Here is a 16,187-nt window from a genome sequence, read left to right as displayed (position 1 = left end):
CAAACCAGGCCCAAGGAGGCTTAGTCATGCAGTTGGAGCGTATGTTTTTCATTTAGACTCTTCCCCCACACCTCTGTGCTTTGGATCCATCAAGAGTCAATGCGCAACATCATCCTGTTTAATCATCACATGATCTTTCTGCTTTTTTTATTTTCTAAATAAATCACAGAATCAAATTCTTTGAAAATTTGACAAACAGGATTGCAACACTTAGTTAGAACTTGCCAGTCATTGCATGTGGGACAGCCTTTTTGTAACCATCACTGTTAAAATTGTCTCCAGAGAAGTGGATGGTGTGATTGTGACGTCTGATATTGTGCACAGCTGTCATCATCCTGTCTGTGGTGGTGTCGTTCTGTCCCCTCAGGTTATGTGAAGCATCATGTTATTTTGGTTTACATGTCAGGAGAGGACCTAATTACTAATGAAAGGAAGTGCAAAGTTGTTTCTTCGAGTCAAAGAGGAATTGTTCTTGTATGTGTCCTTTTTTGAACATAAGCCAAAAGAAGCAAGACTAGTTTCCCTGTTTCAATCTCCCCAGAGTGAAAAAAGGAGGCTAGAGAGCAACAGCCTCACTGCAAGCAATGTACTATAATGCTCCCCGAGGCATCATCAACTCGAAACCTCTTCACCTATACTATGTGTTTTAATGACGGGTATAAATATCCAGTCACTGTGCTGTCTTCCTGTTTCATACATCGCTCGCCTGTTGAAGGGAAGTTAACATGTAACTAATCTGTGGAGCTGCTGCAAATGAGGTTTGTGCTTCTATTAGTAAAACTTGCAAAATGAAATCCAGATTTGAGTTAGTCAGAGAAAAGCATAACAATGAAAAAGAATCTCTATTAGGACACTGGGGCATACAAACAATGTTGAGAAGTAGATCCATTTTAACAGGGAAAGCGGGAGTCATCTTAATATTTACAAATTCATTTTTCCTTTGAATTTGGACTGCAACATGATTTTTAAACTACTTTTATTTTTGCACAATAGCAACACGGGTATCGGTCAAAAAAAAAGAAGCAGCCTTTCAATTTAAACAAAGCCTTATGTTGCTGACTTTTATTGACTGAAGTCTGCAAGCTTCAGCAAAGCAACAGGCTCAAATAACTGTGGCACGAACAAAAAAAGACCCTCAGCTTTTTAGTGGATCAGTGTGCGACTGGCTCATTAAGAAGCCAAAATCCTGCTGATGTGGTTCGGCCTGTCCCGGAGTGAGGCTGTTATGCAACCGTTTTGTACATTTCAGGACACCAGAAAAACCTTAAAAGTGTTGTCTTACACCACTTGAGACTTGTTGGCTGTCGGCCATTCAAACAAGTGAGTGGTAGCAGGCAGGGAAATTCTGCTCTCCTCCAATTCACTCCCTCTTTATTCTTCCTGTTCGCCACAAGATGGAGCCAATTGTGGAATAAAAAAATAAAAAAAGGATTAAATGACTGTTCACATTCATTTATTTCATTTTAAAACATCAGTAAACGAGTAAACAAAGTGCAAAGTCTTTAATTGTAATAAGTTAAACTTCACATATAAGTATGATGAGGTCTTGTACAATAATTCCCTTTGACAAACAAAAGCCTCCTACATTATCCAAACTGACTGAACGTATTAATCTGTGCAGGATAATAATCGGGGTTAGGAACAGTAGATTACTCATTACTTAAAAAGACAATAATGGATGAGCCAAAGCATTTCTTTCATCCATTCACATTCTTCTTTCATTCCACTAAAAGTCCCTAACAGTTAGCAAAATGGATGATGGAAAGATTCTTGCTTTCACTTTCCTTTCTTTAGTATTTCTCTTTTGATTCAGACCCCCCTTTCTTTACCCCTCTACCGCCTACTCTTTCTTCATTCCTCTTTGTCACTGGCTGGGGCTCCTCTCCCCTCCTCGGACGGCTGTCATTAAATGACTCTTGTAGGTTTTGCTGAGTCCAGTCATCCAGAACTTGAGCAGTCTGACGTTGTCCTCCTCGCCCGGCCCAGTGGCGCCAAGGAGGGCCAAAACCTTCTGGGTGTCCTCCCTCCCTCGTCCGTCCACTTTGGAGAACTTGAACAGCACTTTGACCTTACTGAAAGAGAGAGAGTCTGCTATGAGAAGGCTTTCATATGCAAAATGGTTAAATCTTACATACACACAGGTGGTCTTTCATTAAGACTGAAAGGATTTTACTCACTTCATCCACTCTTCCTTCAGACACAACAGGCAGTGAGACACAACGTCCACAGACAAGTTCTCATTGGACAGGGCCACCTCAAGCTTGTTCAATAACGTGGGACCTGTGAAAGAAGAGTTCATCATATGATACTGCTAAATACCCCCATCATGTTTTTGGGGCCCTTTTACCCACATGTTAACTCAAAAACGTTCTGGAAGAACAGTTTTGAATAAGAGTTGGTGGAGAGATAGGGTATGGGCCAAGAAACAGATCAGTTTAAAAAAAAGAAAAGGAAAAAGCTGAACCAGTCTTTTAAGGACAACATTGTGGGATAAGACATGTTGTGTCTGGTTTACTTAAATGAGAAAGAAATCTGGCGCGTATAAAAATCAGGGTTTAGTGGACCACATTCTTTTGTATTTCAATGCAGATTCAGATAAAAAAAAATGTCATTGTCGAAAACATTTTCTGTGATGAATTAAAATTAAGTAATTAGTTTAACTCAGCACAACATTGGAAAGACATGCACTCTTTAATTCTGTGGTTCTAACCAAGAGGCAAAGGCCTGTGTATTATTTGAAATTGAAAGTGGCAGCAAACCTACAGTGGCTATTTATAATAAATCAAGGTATGTGTGCTCACCCCTATCTGTGGGCTGTGTGTTGGCACTGCTGATGGTGAACTGATAAAGTGAGGAGATATCATCTTCACACAGAACTGAGATCTGACAGCTTCTCTCTGAACTTACATCCACCAGCACTGAGAACTCTACAGGACAAACAAAAGGAAGGTAAAATCAACACAATATGACCAGCATGCAGAAGCCTACAGTTTGTAACAGCAGATTTCATACATCTATCACAGTCCACAGACTCTCCTGTACCTGAGGAGCCGACGTGGGTTGGAATAGGCACATCTGGGCTGAGACCCAGGAAGTTGCATTTGTAGGCCTCCTCATACTGAGCACTGTATGGCACAGAACGCACACAGCCTACTGGCAGCAAAGACTGATGGGAAACAGAGATTCAGATTATAACCATGTTTGGCTAACTGAGCATGTTAATTGCCCTGCTCAGCCACTCAGTAATTTTTAAACAATTTTTACATGTCACAATAGGGAAAACACAGGTGTTAATGATAAAATTAGTTATAGCTGAATTCCATTTAGCTGCTTCAGATGTGACATGTTGTGATGACATGTGTTAGTAGGAATCTCAATTTTAATGATAAAGAAAAAAGAAAAGTCATGATGATGTGACATTTGTTGTTCGGGTCTGTACCAAACAAACATGTTTTCTTACATCCATAGGCCAGAGTATCTCTGCAGCACTACAGTACTTCATTATAATGCTGATTTTTATAAAGAATTGCAGCTTCTGTGATTTGGATATGACACATAACACAACATTTGGATGAAGTGTGCTGCCCTAATCCGAACACGTTATCCAGATAAGGAAAAACACATGATAATTCAAGGTGTAAATGCATACAATCAGATCTGCCTGACCACATCTGGCTCGCAGTGGATTTTAAGTAGAAGTAAACAATCTGTACAACACCTTGCCATCCGTACACAATACAACACTGATACAGATATTTGTTTTTAGCCAACATAAAATATAGGTTGTTTAAAGAGTGAGAGAGTGACTTAAGACTGAAAGAGATAAGCCCCTAATTACTGCTTATTCATCTATTCTGTGCCATGAAAACATAAAAATTAAAAAAAGGCAAGTTAATCAACAGAACGTTGTGTATATAAACGATATACAGTAAGATATAATAGTGCAGCTGTTAACAAGGTGATGATTTATCTAACCGACACAACATTTTTATACAAATTTTTTATACAAAACAGAAGGATTCTTAAGGATTTGTCTTTTAAAAAGTTTCCTTTAACTCAAAAACTCAAAAAAATGATTTTTTCCCCAAACGTGCACAAGGTGCAAAGTGCAGGTTTTGCTGGAGACTGGAGATCCAACCTCAAGGAGGATAACGAACGTTTTAAAAATACCACGTGTGAACGCAAAAGGCAAGATCTGGTTGTTCAGTAACTTGTCCAGATACAGATCAGTTTGTTTGAGTGGGGTGACTTTCATGACTCACTGCAACACCTAAATGGAACAAAGCTATCGTTGTTAGTAACACTTGTGCAATTTTCCCGCTATGACAAGTCAAAAAGGCTGGGGAAGTAGAGCAAAACATATAACAATTTCATTGTAATCTGCAACAATTGCAAAAAAACATTATCAAAATTATCACAAAGCATTAGACTCACAAATCTTTCAGCAGTAAAATGGAACAAAAATTATATAATAAAAACAGTTACAGGCTCTGTCTTGTTGCATAGAATGTTCAGGGAAGCATGTACAGGCAAAGACAATTTCGAGGTGTGTAATGTTAGCATAAACAATATGTCTTTAGGCAAGAATTGGATCTTTATGGAGAAATAACTGAAACCAAACATGATCTGTTTCTATCAGATTAAAAGAAGGTATCAGTCATTTTTAATTAACCATATTTAAAAAAAAACCTTTCAACCTCAACAACATGAAAGGATTAGCGTCAGATGAGTGTAACAAACTAACAGCTGTGTTATACAGCACTGCACACATTATTTATACAATGGCTCAACTTAACAGGACCCTCGCTGGTCTTATCACTTGTCCCAATTTATATTTACCCACATCATAACGACACCATCTCTTCTAACGAGGCAGAAAGGGACACAGTAGTCGAGTACCTTGAGCACTGTAAAAGCTGATTGGATGAGCCCGGGGTCTGCGCCTCTCCATATGACCTGGTTTCCCATGAGCACATGCCACACTAGCTGACGAAACTCAGTCGCCCCGAGGACCTGCAGAACAAATCGACTGTAATGTACAAGAGCTCACAGATACAATGTGTGAGCTAATGGAAATATGTGAATGAGCTTAAATGTATTTAGAGATTAATGCCATAAAACTGTAAAACTACTGTCTGCAGCTTTTTATCTCCCCTTTTATGTATAATTATGCACACCTAAATGTCCAAAAGTAGCCAAGTTTACCTGTCTCAAATGCCTCAGTGACCTAAATTTGGGACCAGGTAATTCATCTAATTTTGCATCATCAGACAGGAAGTCATGGCCCAGCTCGCTCTCCGACGGGGGCCGCTGCGACTTTGAAGTGCCTCCTTCGGCTCCCTCCCAGCAGCTCATTTCCTCTTCTTGCTCTTTTGGAAACAGAGAATGACATAAGAGCGGAAATAACAATGACCAAATGTTTTCAAGCCGAGGGTCATTGCAAATCAGGGGATTTCTGGTGGAAAATATTACAAAGTGCCGTCTCTGTATCATACTCCATATATAGAGTCTGACGTGCTACAAAACCTCTGGTTTGATCTAATTTCTTATCTATGACTAATTTAGTAGATTTATACTAATATGATGTAACCGAAAACAAAACTGCTCGTCCTGTAGTTCGCACTACATCAAAAAACTTTTTTATTACTTATAATTGATGATTTTAATTATTGTATTTTCTTGTGTTGTAATTTGTGTGTATTTGTTAATCACTTGCTGATTGTAATTTTGAAAATTGTTACAGAAATAAAGTTTATTACTTTCTTACAACATCAGTATAAGAGAACAGGGTGTTAAAATTCCAGACCTAAGAGCTGCACTGGACTGGGAAATATCTAAATCTTTTAATCACTTTCTAAATCTTTACTAAAAATTGTGAAAGTTCTTGTCCAGTGGATTTGATTATAATTGTTTGAATGTGAATCACTGTGTTTTTCTGGCCAGAGTGTTTCCGCACTGGATGACCCAGTAAATCAGACTTTAACAGGAGACTCTTCAGACTGATGACAAAACCATGGCACATTGTGCAAACACATGACATCTGCTGACATCACTCCCCACCAAGAGACCAAACCTTGCCTGGAATGCAAGCCACATTGAAACTCTGCCAAAGTAAATGATTTTCCATTTTCTTTTTTTTTTTTGTGGGGGGGCCACAACAGTAAGAACTCAGGTTTTGTATATGGGACACACAGTCTACCAGGTGAGCAATTGGGGCATGCCCCATCTTCAGCTTTTACTCAGTTACAGGCTTGAACAGGTGGTGAGATTGGTCAATAAAAAAGTTTCCATGACAGGATAGTTAAAATACAATGCCGTCTAAAGACAATGTGTCTACCTGTCTGTCTCTCTATGAGCACCAGTGTGTCTTCAGTGGGGGCTCCCTCCAGCAGCTTCTCTGTCAGACGACTCCCACAGGCTTTCAGCAGCCTGGAGATGATGTGCAACCACATGTTAAGGTGAGAGATTACAAGGGGATAGACAACAACTAGTGTGTCATAGTGGGACTGACAACACATCAACTCACCAGCTAAATGAGGAGTGCAGGCTGGCCCAGAGATTCTGATGCTGAGTAAGAGAAGTTAGTGATCGGGCTGCGTTGCCACTCCGTTGGTGAGGGAAAACTGCAGGTGAGAACCCACTGTTCATCCTCACTGCTCGCTGGGGACAAACTCCTTGTTCATTGTCAAAGACCTGATGGAGAGAAGAGTATGAAGACATTAAGTGAACTAATATATATGCATGTAAAATAAGTGAATAAACTAAATAAAAGGCATTTCGCAGTTGTGCGTGCACCCTACCTTGAGGGCTGTGCTTTGCAGGCTCTGTATAGTGAGTCTAAGGTGTCGTAACAGGAAAGGCCAGGAGTTAATAAGGTAGATCCTGTCCATTGCTACCATGACGATACTATACCAGCGCTGGAAGCCCCTGGCCAGGCTGTCTTTGATAAAGAAGGTGTGTGAGAACACAAAACCATGTTGCTCGTCTCCAAAGAAAATTGGCCCTTCACGGCCGGGACACACCTGACGATAACGACAGAGACAAAACAAAGGAATAAGAACACTTGAGTTAAGTTTATTTAGTGCATGAGATGCATGACTCACACACGCATACATGCAGACGTACGTCACTGTTTACCTCACAGCTGAGGCTGCGTACGCAGGCCTGGCGGACTACGCTGAACAGCTGTGACTGTCTGGGATGCTGGTGGCTCAGGAAGCGAATGCCTGTTTCATCATCAATGCTCACAAAGCCCGGGTGAGATGCAGGCAGAGAGCGACATCCCTGTGAGGAAAGGAAAAGAGAAAAATTAGTACTTTGAGATAGATGATAACGCAATGGACTCACTTTCATAGCAAAACGTTAGCTAGAGTGTTGTATTATGGAGGGAACTACACATTGAGTTTGTGATAAGCTGAAGTTGACATTTCGTCCTCAGCCTGTGTCACTCACATCACACATTTCTCCTTTCTGTGTGGCCGAGCTGTTGGCCCTCATGGTCAGCCCTTCACCTTCCCGGTCACCATCCCGGTCCCTGTCTCCAGGCACTGGGGCACCTGCCTGGGATGAAGGGGACGGGGATGGAGGGTGAAGTGCCTCGGTGCAAAACAGCGTCCGAGGGCCATGGAGCTCACAGAAGTGACAGAGAGCAACCAGAGCATTCATCTGAAGGGGAGAAAGTGTCGAATTGAGCATTAACAAGCAGTTTATAACACAACATTTGATTCTCTTCATTCACTTACATTTACTAACTTAACACTAGGGTTACCACATGCTCATTACAGCTGATAACATCAGATAATCTCACCTTCAGCACAAGTTCAATACATGACCGGTGCTCCTTCACAAAAGGACATTCATTGGCCGAAACGTTCAGAAAAGCCGTTACACAAAAAGCGACATATTAAAATAGTGGTTCAATTCTTCATTTGGTCCATCTTTCAACAGTCCGTGGTTTTCAGACGTCTCAGGTTTGAGTTTTGTATACTTTCTAGCTCTGTTTTGTTCCGTAGCTAACTAGCGACAACAGACAGTGTCATGTGACGCAGAGTCACGCGCTCCAGCACAGATGACGTATGGCAGTTAGCGGCGCCACTTTTTCTTAATTTTAACCGTTGAATCTAAAATATATCAAGTATTTTTTTAAGTGATAAGAAAGTAAAAAAAACAACAGATTTGTTTGCTGATGTCGAACTTTATTTAATGTTTCAGCAAAGGCATTTTTTTTTACTAAGGACAAAAAACTACATTACCCATCATTCCCTGTGAGTCAACAAACGCAGGGTCAAAGGGCGACACACAAAAAATCAGAGTCGTGTGCTGCTTCGGTTAGTATGTCAAAAAGGTGTATAAATATTTTCCAGGGGAATTTTTAAAGACGTTTTTATGTTGTAAGGGAATTATCTAAAGCTTAAAAGTATTATTTTAGCGGTTGTTACATTTACAAAGTTTGTAAAACGTTTGTGTGTTGTCGCTAACAACCACTTCCGCACTGGGTGAACTGGTGTAGAGAACTAAAATTTCCAGTTTAATTTACATTTAGACTTTTTTTTTTGTTGTTGTTGTTGTTTTAGGAGTGTTTTTATTTGTTTTTTTTACGGTTTTACTTTGTCATTCTGTCAAGTGAAACAAAGCTAAAGGTGTAGCAGCAAACATTACAGTGACACAGCGGACTTATTTGAAGTAAAATTGTCTTTTAAATCACAGAGCATGGCATCAGACGGATTAAGTGTGCCTTCAGTTCCACATGAGGACCAGAGAGATGATGGGACCCACTCCAGTCCAGAGGCAGGGGTCCCCGCTGAGCCCAACAGTGACAAAGACACCACAGCAGGTAAATCACTGGGTGTAGTTTCACACACAGTAACTGTTTGTTGTTTATCAGGTGGCTCAACTTCATTTGAGACAATATATAGCTATTAGGTCAGACCTCATATTAAAGAGACTGTTATCTACGGTGTAGCAGTCTCTTTAATCAGTCTGTCTTTTCTAGGTAATCACATTCCTCCCTCTGTGAAACAGTTCTGTGTTACTGAGTGCAATTTGATTTTGGTAAAGTCTTAGTTATGTTGTTGCTGGAGCTTACCTGGAAAGGAGGACGTCAAATAGTGAGGGGAATACTGTAATGACTGCCAACATTTTCACTTCATGCCGGACTGCTCCGCTGAAAATGTGTTACGAGTCAGGAAGTGAGTCAAGAACCATGTCGGCTCTAACCACCGGAGAAAACATTCACTGTTTACATACAGTTGTCTCACTGGGCTCAAAGCCAGATATAACATTGCCAAGAAACATCAGAATTATTATTTCATACAGTTACTTCCAGTCAGACAGCAGTGTTAAGTGATCATGACATGATCCGACCCACCTGTCCCAGCCAGTGCTATCTCAGTGGGAAGAAAGGCATCTGATAATCAAAGGATTTGGGCCATGAGTCACATCCAGTTCCCCTATCTGGAAATAGCATTACAGGGTGTGTGGTATGAGTTTGAGTTTACAGGCAACCACGTCTCAACTACTTGGCTGACATTTGAGTCTTCTGGGTCGAGTCATTGCCACCTGTTACATGATTTATACTCTTGGGATGTGTATTGGAGAGGCAATATAGTGTTATACAGACATTTTCCACTGTCATTTGTGGATTTATCGCACATTTATTTTTGATTTGAATTGTTAAGCAATATCAGACCTGCTTAAGATGAAGATAAGAAGGAATCTGGGAAAAAGACACAATATTTCCTGACTTGTGAGCATATCTCACTGACACGGAGGCTCATATAAGAGACACAACTCAATCATGTATTGAAAACCTCGTCTGCTGCTCTGAGTATGAATCACACATAATGCTGCATATTAATATTTTCATTTATCCTGCTTGCTGGCTTAAGTAAACAGTCAACCCTCTAATCTGAGAACATCCTGCCACACTGTTGTAGGTATTTCAGTGTAAAACTGCTATAAACTGGCAGGGTGTACTTTCCTGTGTACCTGTTGTACCTATTGGGCTCTCTCAGTCTGGCTCAGCTGTCTGGTGGGGCCCTCAGTTCGGTCAGGCTGTTGGGTGATCATGTTTGTGGAGGTTTTACTTCATGAACTCTTTTAACTAAAAGAGAACATCAACATACTGGAGCAGAATTATGGGCCGTCAGACGTCCCGAAATGTTAATCTCATTTAAATGCAGAGTCCATATTGAGAGTCTGCTCACTTTCATTACAGGCTTTCATTCCAGTGTAATTACACGTCTCTCTTGTATGTCACGTCTGTTCTCACTTTCTGTCTCTCTCTCATTGACAGAGTCAGTAAAACGAGACCACGTTGAAGTCAGCGTGTGCCAGTTTTTCCTGATGGGAAAGTGTCACTTTGGCCACAGATGTCGTTTGTCTCACAGGTCTGCTCGCCTTATCTTGTTCAACAAACTCACCAGCAGGATAAAGGATGACATTTAAATGCTTAGTTATACTCCTGACATGTGCATAATTTATTTTTAGTAACTGCTGCACTTAATAAATGGCTGCCTGAATGTTAATATATATATATATATATATATATATATATATACTCACATGTCGTTGTGTGCAGTGATTATTTGTTGCTGTAATTGTTAATCTTCTCTCCAGTGTGGAGATATCTTCTTAAAGCAATTTCTAAATGACTTCTGTAACAGTTCCAGCCACCTATAATTATTTTATTGCACATCGGGGCATGTGAGTGTTGTTTTAAGACAGACTTGAAAGAAATGTGACTCTATCCTTTAACTACATGTTGCTAATAGCTGATGTATGGCTGCCTGAATGTTAAAGGAGCAGTGTGCAAGATTTAGTGGCATCTAGACTGAAACTTCCTCGCTTTAACCTCCCCTTCCAAGCACGAAGGAGAAACTATGGTGGCTGCGAAACGTGTGAAAAAAAAAAGCAAACAGCCCTATCTACAGATTGACCATTCAAGGCTACTGTAGAAACATGGCAGTTCAACATGGCGGCTTCCACGGAAGCATCTGTAAATATAAACGACTCATTCAATAACAAAAACATAAATTTTTTTATATAAATGTTTTTATACAATAATGAAAACATACCTATAAATATTATATTACATTTCTGCCAATAGATCCTCCTGAATGTTTCACACTGGTTTTATCTGGTTATAGAGAAACTTTGGAAATTGAGAACTATATGGTGTGAATTTTGTATTTCTATTGTTGCCAGTTGCTGTTCATGTTGCACCCCAGGCAGAGATTGTTCAAGTTAACACATGCTCCATCAATCTGTGTCAAATGGGAATAAGACTAATCGGTTCTTTCCATTTGTCATGTTTCATGTGCATATCTGACATTTTTTCCACTTCTGTTGCTGTCATTCCTCAGTGACCCATCAGTAGATGATTCAGGGGCTGTATCTCCTGACGAGGATGACAAAGTCGATCGAGAAAAGATGGAAAAACACAAGAAGAAAATAAACAAAGCAACAAAGCCAAAAGATGAGGCAAAAGGTCACTCCATATTTAGCTAGTTTCCTATCATCTGATAATGACAACATACTCTTAAGAGGTCTTTAACATTTTATTTTAATATCTTATTCTCCTGCAGATGTGAACAAAAAGCCTCGCATGCGCACAGCAGATGATGTTATCTCTCGGATCCTATGGGACGCGTCAGTGGATGCATCAGAGTTTGTAGTGGGCTATGTGGATCGTTTCCTTGGTGTGCTGGAGCGTCCCTTCAGTGAGTTCAATTGGGACACCAACCCCTGTGACTGTGATTACACTGTTGAGCTGGCCCTGCCCAGACATAGGATCCAGTACTTCACCTACAGAGGGCACCGCGTCTGGGACCGCCACAGCAGGACCGACAGGGTGTTTGGCTCTACCGGTCAATCTCTGGCTCCCCCCTTTGGAGGGGAGGAGGAAGTAAAGGGTGAGAGAGGACCCTTTATTGCTACCCTACCTCACATACAACCTGATACAATCTTACATACACTAAATTTACACAAGCCAGTACACTCTACAGTTTACACTCACCAAGTATAATAATTTCTTTCACAAGAAGGAAACACAGAGGACCAAGAGCAACAACAAGACCTCCCTCAACCAACAGAAGAGCGGCCACCTGCTGTCCGTGGGCAGGAAGAGAATGAAACAGAGGACTGTACTCATACCGAGAACACACATCTGGAGGGAGAGAAGCCAAGTGAAATGAATATTCACAACCTGGATTCAACACAAGCTCCAAAGTGTAAAGGAAACACTTCTCAGGAACAACAAGAATCACAAGGAGCATGTGTTACAGAGGAGGCTGAAATCAGGTCTGGAGTTCATGTTCATCCCTCAGATTTAACTGAGAACAGGTAGCAACTCCTGAACAGAAAAAAATGGTGTCTTTGTGTTCAATAATCATATCGTTTGCTGACTTAAAGTCAGAGTGAAACAGAACTTGGAGCATCCTCAGCTTTCGCAATGTGGCGTATTTCAGGGTAAAACAGAAAAGAGGTGCAACGATTAGTCGATTAATCAATAAGTGAATCGACAGAAAATTAATCAACCATTTTGATAATCGAACAAGAGTTTAGTCGTAGATTATAGTGAACTGGATATCTTTGGGTTTTGGACTGTTGGTCGGTCAAAATTAAACATTTGAAGACCTGATCAGTGACACTTTATTGATAAAACGATTAATCAAGAAAATAGTAATAAACATTAAGAAGATAATGATTTAAATCACATTTGATTGAATTGCTAAAAAGTGTGCACAGCTTAACAAATACGGTGTCACAATATGGAGCGGTAGAGGACCGGACATGAAAGAAATGGCTAAATGAATCCTCCACCACGCTCTTTAGGATGTGTGAACAAAGTTTTTATTAACTGACATCCAAATAAACATGTGTGACCCCAGGATATTGCTTTGCTAGCTAGTACAACCCACAAGCTAACAGTGTGGTTTTATGTAATACAGAATAAAAGCATACCCCCCTGAGTTCAAGATGAGTCATTAAAAAAATGTTTTTACAGGAAAAAAAGAGATTTGGATGTGAAAATGCTTCTTTTTTTCACTTATATTTGGTGTATAACAATAGATAACAGAGCAATCAACACAAAGGCACAAGATTAGAACTTAGAAAATGCATTTATGTTTACATTCAGTAAATATTATGTTGTATGACTAGAGAAGCAATCTTGCAAGGTACTCTCCTTCCTCTTGAGTAATTTTACTCACTGTTTTAATTTTAGACTCAAGGCTTCAACAGACCAGACATCCTTGTCGCAAAAAGATGGAGCAGGCGTAAAAGAGGAGGCTGAGGAAGAGACTTTGGCAGAATGGCAAGAAATCTGGGAAGGCAATAAAGATGCCTCGGTGAGTACATGACAACTAAATGTGATTTACATTCTTGTTTTGCAATCACAGTCTCATGTTTAGCACAGTGATTATCTTTTATGTTCCTTTTCTGTAACACGCAGACTGGTCTCGGAGCCCAGAACATCAGCCAGAGTGGTCCACCTCTGGAGCAGAGAGAGGAGAAGCGTGGTGGTCGCCCGCCTAAGAAGCGACCCACACACTTCATCACCTTCAGGGCAAACACTCCTGCTATCCTCTCCTGTTTCCAGCAGCTGCAGGAGGAGCTCACCTCCCTTCTACCCTCCTCTGCCCCTCACTGGCAGACCTCCTCCAGCCTTCATGTCACCCTGTGCCTCCTGGTGCTGGCCGGCCCAGCTGAGGTAGCCGCTGCCGGGGAGGTCCTCCGACGGTTTGCCCATTTGGATCGCAATCCCCCGGTGGCTCTGACCTTCCCTCTGAAGCTGAAACATTTCAACGGGAAGGTGCTGTACCTGAGCCCCCAGCCTCAGCTTCACCTCCAGCAGCTCAACAGCGGCTTGCAGGAGGCCTACAGGGAGGAGGGCTGGCTCCACAGGGACTCCTACAACCCCCGCTACCACCTCACACTGGCCAAGGTAGAGGGCGGGGAGGGAGACAGGATTTTTGAAGGGGTTGGGGACCTGAAGGTGGGGAAGGGTTTAAATTTTGGCCGTCTGCCTGTAAACACCTTACACCTTTGTGCCATGGGTGTTCCCAAAGTAGATGGTTTTTATGAGTCTGTGTGCACAGTAAATCTTCGATGATAGAAGAGTGTGGCATTTCATGTGCACACACTACATACGTGTTTGTTGATACTTTAGCGATATGACTGGGTTCAATACCTCTAAAATTTGCACAAGCCACGTGGCCTTAGCAACCAAATATGATGTCTGTGTGTTAATTATAAGATGCACTTTTAATGATAACTGAGTGGAAGGCATTTTTATAGGAACAACTAAAGGGAGTTAAATGTATCTTTATGTAGCACAATGGCAAACACACTACGTTCAATTATACTAAACTACATTAAGATGTAAAAGGATACAATGGTCCCACTACACTTGATTTTACATTTTGATTTAGAATATGTATTTTCCTGGGTGCCCGGTTAGCTCAGTGCCCCCTTTCCTGTCTGTCTTCAGCTGTCACTATCATAAAGGCAATGAAAGCCCCCAAAAAAACATTTAAAAGAATTATAAAATATGTATTTTCCTCAATTAATGCATTTTATTCCGTTACATTATGTGTTATATTGATAGAAATGAATGTAGTCTACACAAATTACAAGGAATTCATAATGATAAAATACATCTATAACTAAAAGCACAGGTGCTTGCTTTCAGTCTTTGAATAGAAGAATATAAAATCCGATTGAGTGAAGTACATTCATTGCACTTGTGAAGTCTAGTTTTCATGTTATCGTGCAGACTTTCTTTCATCTTTCTTATTTGTTGGCTCTAAAAAAAAAAAAATAAATAAATCATAAATATACTGTAAAGCATGCAATTGCTAAATGAAACACATTTCAAATTTTTAACTAACATTATCAAATAGTTGACTGAAAGTACGAATATACAATAGTACATTAATTGCACTTGTGAAGTCTATTTTTAGTCTTCTTATTTGTTGGCTTTAGTTGATTTTGATTTATTAGCGTAAAAATGCACTATAAAGTCTGCAATTGGTAAATGAAACGCATTTCAAAATTTAAACAAAAAATAATCAAATACTTGACGAAGAAAATTCTTTTGGCAGCTGTTTTGATCATCGATTAATCAAAGTAAAGCCAAATGACAAAAACTTTGTCGTTCTAGCATGTTTAGTTGTAAGGACATGATTTACTTTGTTATAGTAACATGAAGCTTTTTTTTTACTATGAGAACGTGTTATTGGTCAAAATCAATAATTAAATTGAGAAAATGATCAACAGATTAATTCATAATTTACATTGTTTGCCCAAGTCAAAAGGGAACTGTCAGTGTGAGTTCTCCTGCTGTAGTAGTATGAAATCTGCCTTCAGACCCTGGAGGAGACTCATGCAGAGTAGAATACCTACTTTATTAAAATAATAAATTAACTTATAATGCCTTCAGTAGACATTTTTTCCTCCATTTATCTGATGTAGAGCTGCACGATACTGTAAAACCATCATGTTGCCATTATCTTTGACAGATATTGCAATATGATTCACAATTAGTGGAAATGCATCAAAATTTTAATTTTCACTGAAGAAATTATTACAACCCCGGTCATATGACATTTGTACCAAACAAACATTTCTTATATCTGGAGAGCAGGATTTGTAGGCCACAGTACTTCAATATAATACTGTTTACACACATTTTACCTTTTTTGTTTTGTTTTGTCTTTTTTTAAATAAAAGCTTCTGATTTTGCACTTTGCCATATTGCTAATATATATAATATTCCGATTAATTGTACAGCTCTGATCTGGATGGGCCAAACAAGGTGTTTGGGTATGCTTCACTTTGATATCTACTGTTTTAACAACTACTCAGACAGGACGTATGCACCTGCCATGAAGGCGAATGTACAGGACATAAATTGTCCATGAGGGTAAAATATTACAGTTATTTTTTACAGCCATAAATTTACCAAAGTGGTTGTATTCTGCGGCTCATAATTTCCTGTCCTAAACAATCTGTTTTACATGAATATTGTATGGACTTGTATGACTTTGTATGCTTTCACAATGAATTATAACCATTAGATTGTCGAGGACATTAAATATTGAATTGGTTATTTTAAATCCTGTGAGTGGTGATATTTTATCTGTGCAGTGACGGATGGCCTGGATGCGGTACTGTTGCTGTGCATT

The 16,187-nt window shown here is 40.0% G+C and overlaps 2 protein-coding genes across 6 annotated transcripts; one reads left to right on the top strand and one right to left on the bottom strand.

Moving 5' to 3' along the window:
• Window positions 1-1,436: 1,436 nt before the first annotated feature.
• flcn (folliculin) lies at window positions 1,437-9,338 on the bottom strand. 3 transcript variants are annotated; one of them, XM_051405452.1, is made up of 12 exons: window positions 9,086-9,338; window positions 7,453-7,665; window positions 7,126-7,284; window positions 6,801-7,022; window positions 6,527-6,693; window positions 6,338-6,429; window positions 5,206-5,369; window positions 4,900-5,013; window positions 3,043-3,166; window positions 2,802-2,927; window positions 2,178-2,280; window positions 1,437-2,072 (listed from the first exon to the last, which is right to left on the bottom strand). In XM_051405452.1, the coding sequence occupies exons 2-12, from the start codon at window positions 7,663-7,665 to the stop codon at window positions 1,865-1,867; spliced, it is 1,692 nt and encodes a 563-aa protein (XP_051261412.1). In that variant the 5' UTR covers window positions 9,086-9,338; the 3' UTR covers window positions 1,437-1,864. The 3 variants fall into 3 exon arrangements, with proteins under 3 accessions (XP_051261412.1, XP_051261411.1, XP_051261415.1); XM_051405451.1 differs by lacking the exon at window positions 9,086-9,338 and adding an exon at window positions 7,808-8,050; XM_051405455.1 differs by lacking the exon at window positions 9,086-9,338 and adding an exon at window positions 7,808-8,049 and having other exon boundaries at window positions 7,138-7,284.
• leng9 (leukocyte receptor cluster (LRC) member 9) lies at window positions 8,182-16,118 on the top strand. 3 transcript variants are annotated; one of them, XM_051405450.1, is made up of 8 exons: window positions 8,182-8,327; window positions 8,707-8,833; window positions 10,295-10,388; window positions 11,364-11,488; window positions 11,586-11,912; window positions 12,045-12,300; window positions 13,226-13,349; window positions 13,454-16,118. In XM_051405450.1, exons 2-8 carry the CDS (start codon window positions 8,710-8,712, stop codon window positions 14,111-14,113), a joined length of 1,710 nt encoding a protein of 569 aa, XP_051261410.1. In that variant the 5' UTR covers window positions 8,182-8,327; window positions 8,707-8,709; the 3' UTR covers window positions 14,114-16,118. The 3 variants fall into 3 exon arrangements, with proteins under 3 accessions (XP_051261410.1, XP_051261408.1, XP_051261409.1); XM_051405448.1 differs by having other exon boundaries at window positions 12,042-12,300; XM_051405449.1 differs by having other exon boundaries at window positions 8,324-8,344; window positions 12,042-12,300.
• Window positions 16,119-16,187: the final 69 nt, after the last annotated feature.

This window comes from Dicentrarchus labrax, unplaced genomic scaffold, assembly GCF_905237075.1.
Source record: "Dicentrarchus labrax unplaced genomic scaffold, dlabrax2021, whole genome shotgun sequence".
NCBI classification, from domain to species: Eukaryota; Metazoa; Chordata; class Actinopteri; family Moronidae; genus Dicentrarchus; species Dicentrarchus labrax.
Note: the sequence above shows the minus strand (reverse complement) of the source record. Positions and strands in the feature narration are given on the sequence as shown.